This window comes from Chinchilla lanigera, unplaced genomic scaffold, assembly GCF_000276665.1.
Source record: "Chinchilla lanigera isolate Chin_1 unplaced genomic scaffold, ChiLan1.0 scaffold00085, whole genome shotgun sequence".
Classification (NCBI taxonomy): domain Eukaryota; kingdom Metazoa; phylum Chordata; class Mammalia; order Rodentia; family Chinchillidae; genus Chinchilla; species Chinchilla lanigera.
The window spans coordinates 1,905,233-1,911,799 of NW_004955486.1; the positions used below are offsets into that span (position 1 = coordinate 1,905,233).

General features: G+C 55.3%; 1 protein-coding gene across 2 annotated transcripts in view; it reads right to left on the reverse strand.

Moving 5' to 3' along the window:
- Tnfrsf8 (tumor necrosis factor receptor superfamily, member 8) overlaps window positions 1–4,848 on the reverse strand; it is a gene marked incomplete in the record, with an annotated part of 70,439 nt that extends 65,591 nt beyond the window's left edge. The window contains 1 exon segment of one of the 2 annotated variants that reach the window (XM_013504326.1): window positions 2,464–4,848. Coding sequence is in view for 1 of the 2 variants with exons in the window: in XM_013504325.1 (XP_013359779.1) it covers window positions 2,016–2,027 (12 nt within the window). 2 annotated transcript variants of the gene reach the window in all.
- Between the last annotated feature and the right edge of the window lie 1,719 nt (window positions 4,849–6,567).

Consider the following 6,567-nt stretch of genomic DNA (forward strand, 5'->3'; position numbering starts at 1 on the left):
AGCTCAGTGCAGAGGCCCTGAGTTCATAACCCAGTACAAGAAAATTAATAATAAAAGAAGAAACGCCAGCCTCATTCTAATTAGCCTCTCATCTGCAGAGTACTGCTGTACCATTCCAGTGCCTCCCGTTCTGTGGTTCTTTCTTCTGTCCCGGTCTACGGTCAACGCATATTTCTACTACGCATGCATGGGGTCAGGCACAGGGGGCTCTTGTCAGCTTTTTAGGTGTTCAGACATGGAGACCAGGGCTGAGAAACAGGAAAGCGCTCCTATGCTCTACATAAAGGTGAGGCAGAGCCGGGCGTGGTGGTGCACACCTATCCTCCCAGCACTCAGGAGGCTGAGGCAGGAGGATTGTGAGTTCAAGCCCAGCCTGGGCTACATACATCCTATTTTTAAAATAAATAAATAAAAGGTAGGTCAATTATTTTCCCTGAGCCCAGAATGGCCCAAGGACCCTCCATCTTCCTCACTTTGGTCTACCCTGTAGTGCCAGCCCCCCATGTGATGGAGGGGGCACAGGGTGGCCACAGACCCTCCCATGACAGCCTTTCTGCAAAGTCTCCACAACTGACCGCCGAATGTCCTGCCTTCCTTGAGCTCCTGATCCCACCTAGAAAACTGCTCTTGGAGCTCCCTTCCCAAGGGCCCCCTGCAGTCCCCATAAATGACTGCGGAAGTGACCTGCCCATTGGAGCCACAGACCAGGGTAGGGAGCAAGGGAACCCAGGATGCTTGCTCCCCAGTCTGTTTCCTACTACAGATGAGCTGGCATTTTATAGAAATCAGTGCTTGTGAAACACACACACAGAGCAGGAGAATTTACACACAAAGTAGCTTACACAGCCAGGCACAGTGGCATCTCCTGGAACCCTAGCTACTTGGGAGGCTGAGGCAGGAGGGCTGGAAGTTTGAGGCCAGTGTAGGCTACATAGCAGATCCTGTCTCAGAATAAAAAATAACAGCTTCGTGGTTAAGTGCCCCTGGGTTGATTCCTCAGTACTAGCAAAAAGAATAAAGTGAAGGAGGAGGAGGGAGAGGAAGAGAGAAGGAAGGGAGGGAGGGAGGGAAGAAGGGGAAGAAAGAAGGAAAGAAAGAAAGAAAAAGAGAGAGAGAAAGAAAGAAAGAAAGATAGATAGATAGATAGATAGATAGAAAGAAAGAAAGAAAGAAAGAAAGAAAGAAAGAAAGAAAGAAAGAAAGGAAGACAAGCTGACTTAAAGGGGAAATACAAATAAAAATCAATTACAAACTGGGCATGGTGGCGTACGCCTGTAATCCCAGTGCTCAGGAGGCTGAGGCAGGAGGATCATCGCAAGTTTGACACCAGCTTGGGCTACAAAATAAGCTCAAGGCCAGCCTAAACTACAGGGTGAGACCCTGTCTCAAAAAGACAAAAAAAAAAAATCAATTACAAATTATAAAAGTTCAATCTTTCTAGTAACCAAAGACATGCAAATTAACACAATCTTTGGTACTTTTTTAGACCTGTGAAATCATCAATGGTGTTTTTTTAATTCATGAAAACAATTTTGAAAAAAATCTAACACCAAGATTGTGGTAAAATACTGGTAAACATTATAACACTTTTCAGAAAGCAGCATGACAGCCAGGTGTGGTAGTGTGTGCCTGTAATCCCAGCACACGGGAGGCTGAGGCAGGACGATGGCTGTGAGTTCAAGGCCAGCCTCAGCTACAAAGTGAGTTCAAGGCCAGCCTGAACTGCACAGTGAGACCCTGTCTCAAAAAGACAAAAAATATATATATAAAAGAAAAAAGGGGGCTGGGGATATAGCTTAGTGGGAAGGTCTGAGTTCAATCCCCAGTGCCAAAAAGAAAAAGATATGAACGTCTGTCTCTCCCTCCCATCCTTCCCTCCAAAGGTCTGCCAAAGGCACCTTAAATGATGCACGCATCTCTTGCTGGGTCACTCCCATGCACAAAACTCCTGCAAAGAAAGGAACGATGTGCTGCAGATTGGTGCCTACTGCCTAGAGTAATGCTGGGGGCCTCACCCTGGGCTTCATCCACGGCAGAGGTAGGCAAGCGCTCTACCACTGAGCTGCACCTCAGCCCTTTTTATTTCCTTTAAGACAGGGTCTTGGTAAACTGCCCTGGTTTTAAACTTGAAATCTTCCTGCTTCAGCCTCCCAGAAATACTGGGATTATAAGCGTGAGCCACTAAGGCCAGCTGCATGCTTATTTTGTGCTAAGACTGTTCAGGACCCTCCCAGAATTCTCACGAAGAAGAGCCTATTTGGGGGCCCGTTCTTCCAGAGAGGGCGTGAAACCCTCTGCAGCCTGGCTGGGCCCAGTTCTTCCAAGCTACGATGGTGCCCTGCTGAGAACACGCTGCCAGCTCCGGGTTCATTCCTCCTCGGTCTCGATGCCAGCTTCTGTTTGTGGTCTCCCCTCCCCCAGCCATCTTCCCAGTCAAGCAGCCGTTTGTGTCGTTTTTTGTACCTCAATTCTAGAACTGATCTCATCGCAACATAACCGCCATGACTGGCTTGCTATCCAACTGCTCCAGGCAGCCGCGGGCGCGCACAGCCAGGAGGCCCGCGGGTACCCAGGACAGTACCCGGCCCTGGCTGCTTCGGGGACTCCGAAGAGCAGGCAGGAGAAAGAGCGCTGGCGTCTGTGAACCCCCTCCAGGTGTGAAAGTGCTTTGAAGGGGCCAAGGGGGAGTCCCTTGAACTCGCACCCGGGGCAAGGTGAGCGGAGGCCCCGTAAGGGACAGCAGGGCCCCAGCGCCCTCGGGGCCAGGGGCAGAACCCACGCCGCGCAGCCGCAGTGCAGCCAACTCCTTAGGGAAGAGAGAAGAGCGCAGATGCGGCAGGAACCCTCCCAAGGGAACGCAGGATACTGTGGCTAGAAGGATGCTGAGCAAGACACAAAGTCCCAACCTGGCTCAGGAAATTCAGGGGCTTCCCTACAGCTGGCAACCCCCGCCCCAAAATGCCCTCGGTGGACAAAGGGACCGTGCCGCAGGCAGCTCAGCGGGAGCCTGGGACTTTCTCCCCCTCCTGGGCACCGTTCTTGGCCCCCTTAGGCAGGGTGCTCAGGAGGGGCGGCTCTGGGTCACCTTTGGCCACAGCTGGGTCCCAGGCGGCAGATGACCCACCCGGCTGCCTGCGCTCGAGCCCCTGATGGAGCTGGGCATAGTTTGGGGTCCTCCAAAGGTCCGTGTGTTGGAAGCTGGGTCCCCAGCGTGGCGATTGGGAGCCATTGGGACTCAGGAGAGATCCAGAAGCAGCTCTCCGGGCTGGCAGAGATACCATCTGGGTCCTCATGACTTTGGCCCCTGGGCGGGAGCTGAGACATGGCTGCTCGGGGCTAGGGCCGGGCAGCCGGAAGTTCATTCTCTGGAGTCAGGGGCCGACATTAGGGCTCCCAGCTGCCCATCAATGCACGCTGATCCCTGGGTGCTGGCCCAGGTGCACTGGACGAGTCAGATCCCCCAGCAATGCGCACCCCAGCTGGATTCCCAGGAGCAGGCCGACCAGGTGCCCACCGCTGAGCCTGGAGAGAAACCCAGCCCAGGCACTGTGCGTCTCTCCACAGTGACAGGGAAGACCCCGCTTCCTAATAGTGCCATCCTCTAGGCACCCGCTGTGTGCCCAGCCCTTGTTCAGACATTTAGCCCCAGCCCCAAGATTTCAACTCAGGATCACTGTCCCCACTTTATGCATGAACAAACTGAGGCTCAGAGGCATTAAGTAACTTGCCAGAGATCATATGGTTTGAGAAGAGCAGGGCTGGAGTTCGTTTCCAGCCTCGCCTGGCTCTCAAGCCGCAACTGCCTTCCCTTCCTTCCTTAGTCCCCTGGCGCCCTGGCTTTCCTCAGGAGGAAGCACCGGGTCCCAGCACTGGGGCGGCACATGGGAGGAAAGCTGGCGTCGGTCCTTCCCCCGAGCCTCGGGGGATGCCTCGTGGGTGTCACCTCCCACAGACCAGCACTGGCCACGCTGCTGGTCAGCCGTCTCGGTGGGGACGCGTCCTCTGTCCTCTGGCTCTCGGCCACGTGACTTCCCTCACTCTGGCCTCAGCACCCCCTCTATAAATCCAGGGCTGGAGCAGTGTTGTGCTGGGTCCCGCTAGGGGGCGCCCCCGAGGCGGAGGAAGCAGGAGGCCTGGTCTCCATCTGCCACGTTACCCTGGGCTGCTTTGGCTCTGCCTGGACCCCTGAGGACCCAGCTTCTTCATCCCTATTACGGGAGAGTCGCTGTGAATGGCACAGCCAGGCTCTGGGCTCAGGCCGCCGTCCCCCAGGCCTTGCCTCGCGCTGGCTGAGCCTGGTAGCTGGGCTTCGCCCGGTCCCACGTTCATCCCTTCCACCTCCCAGAAAGACAGGAGAGGAAAAGAGACGTGACCCAGCCCCCAGCAGGGCCACCGTGAGCATGACCCGGGCTGAGCGTCCCCTAGGGGAGGCCCCAGCTCCCACCGCACCTCGCTGCTTGGCAGGCCGCTGTGGATGCCCGTGAGTCACTTGGACGCTCAGGAAACCCAGGTCCAGCGCGAATCACGGTCTCAGAGTCACCGCGCCCAGAAGGACGCAGAACAAACCCGCGGCCGCAGTCAGTGCTGGCACAGGGGGGCATTTGGTAAAAGAGGCAAGCAGGGCGCGGGCGGCTCAATGGTAGAGCGTGTGCCTAGCATGCACTAGCTCTGGATTCTACCCAGCATCACACACACACACACACACACACACACACACACACACACACACACATGCACACAGGCACACACACTCACAAATGCTAACTGAATGGGATTTGGAAGGTACCCAATAGTCCTGCAAAGAGATCATTTTTATCTATTTTATTTTTATTTTTGCAGTACAGGGAATGGAACCCAGGGCCTTTATACTGAGTTACATTCACAGCCCTTTTCCAAAATATATATATCACCTTTGAGATAGGGGCTTACCCAGGCTGAGCTCAAACTTGAGATTCTCCTGCCTCAGCCTCCCAGAGTGCTGGACACCAATATGTACCACCATGCCCAGCTACAGAGATAATTTTTAAAGCTCCACGGGAAAGCCAGGCGTGGTGGTGCTCGCCTGAATCCCAGCACTTAGGAGGCTGAGACAGGAGGATCGTTGCGAGTTCAAGGCCAGCCTGGGTTACAAAGTGAGCTCAAGGCCAGCCTGAACTGCATAGCAAGACCCTGTCTCAAAAAGACAAAAAAAAAAAAAAAAAAAAAAAAAAAAAAAAGCTCCATGGGAGAACAGACACGCAGAGGAGTAACTTGCCCACGCCACTCAGTAAGGTACACAGCCGAAGCGCAAGGCCCGGTCCATGGCTCCAGGCGGGGGCTTCGTGCTCTCCGGGTCAGTGGCTGCCCTTGCTGTGACCTTCACCCCCCCATTACTTCTGGTTCAAAGGTCAAGGCCCTGGCGCCGGGGAGCCCAATCTCTGCCCCCAGAGCCTCTTCCCTTGGCCTTGTGCCTTCTGCTTCCCACCCCACTTGCCCTGCAAGGGCCGCAGCGCTGGCAGCAGGGCCGGGAGGGGCCCAGGAGCCCCCCAACCCCAACTGCCCGCACGGCAGGCTTCTGGAAAGGCTGGAAACAGGCCGGAAGCTGCGCTGATCGCTGAGGGCGCTGTCTGCGCATGCTCCGTGAGTCACTTCTTCGGGTCGAGGCACTCAATGTAAATCACTTCTCGGGAAACCACTTAACAAGGCAGCAGCGGGGGTCACCGCCCCACATGGGCTGTTCGTTGAAGACCCGTGGGGGAGAGCAGAACCAGGAGGGGCTGGTGGCCGGCATGGTGGGTGGCAGGCGTGACGGGCCGCTCCTGCCAGTCCGGAGGGCGTCAAGGAAGCACTTAGACTCAGGCCTGAGATTCTCACTGGGCCAAGAAGCCGCAGGTGGGGACCCGACCTTGGCCCTGTCACATCCCACACAGGACTCCTTCCTGGTCCTGTGCTACAAAGACTGTGCGTGCCACAGGGCCTTGGTACTTGCTGGTCCCACTGCCTGAAACCCTGAAGCAGGCTGCTTCTCCAACAAAACGTCCACGGTGACGGGCATCGGCATCCCCTCAGTCATGGGGTGGACAGTGACCTATGCCAAAACTGGGAGACCCAGTGCTCTAAACAGGTCATGTTTCTTGTGTGTCAGTGATACCTCGATAGGCCGGGTATGGCGCCACACACCTGTAGCCCCAGCACTTGGGAGGCTGAGGCAGGAGGATCACCTCCAGCTCCATCCTGGGGAGAAGACTAGGCACTCAGGCAATTACAATTTCAGATGAAGGAGGGTCCCCTGCAGGAGACCAATGGGGTGACAGGGCCCAAAGTGTAACATCAGCAGCATAGTTAGGAAGGGCCAAGATCTGAAGGATAAGAAAGGCAGCGTTTGTAAAATGTGTTCTCACACAGCCAGTCCTTGTGGTACACACACCTACAGTCCCAGCACTCTAGAAGGCCAAGGCAGAGGATCGCAAGTTGGAGTCTAGCCTGGGCAATTTAACAACTTAGTGAGACCCTGGCTCAAAAAATTTATAAAGGGCTGCCGGGTGCAGTGGCATATGCCTGTAATCCCAGCACTAGGGAGGCTGAAGC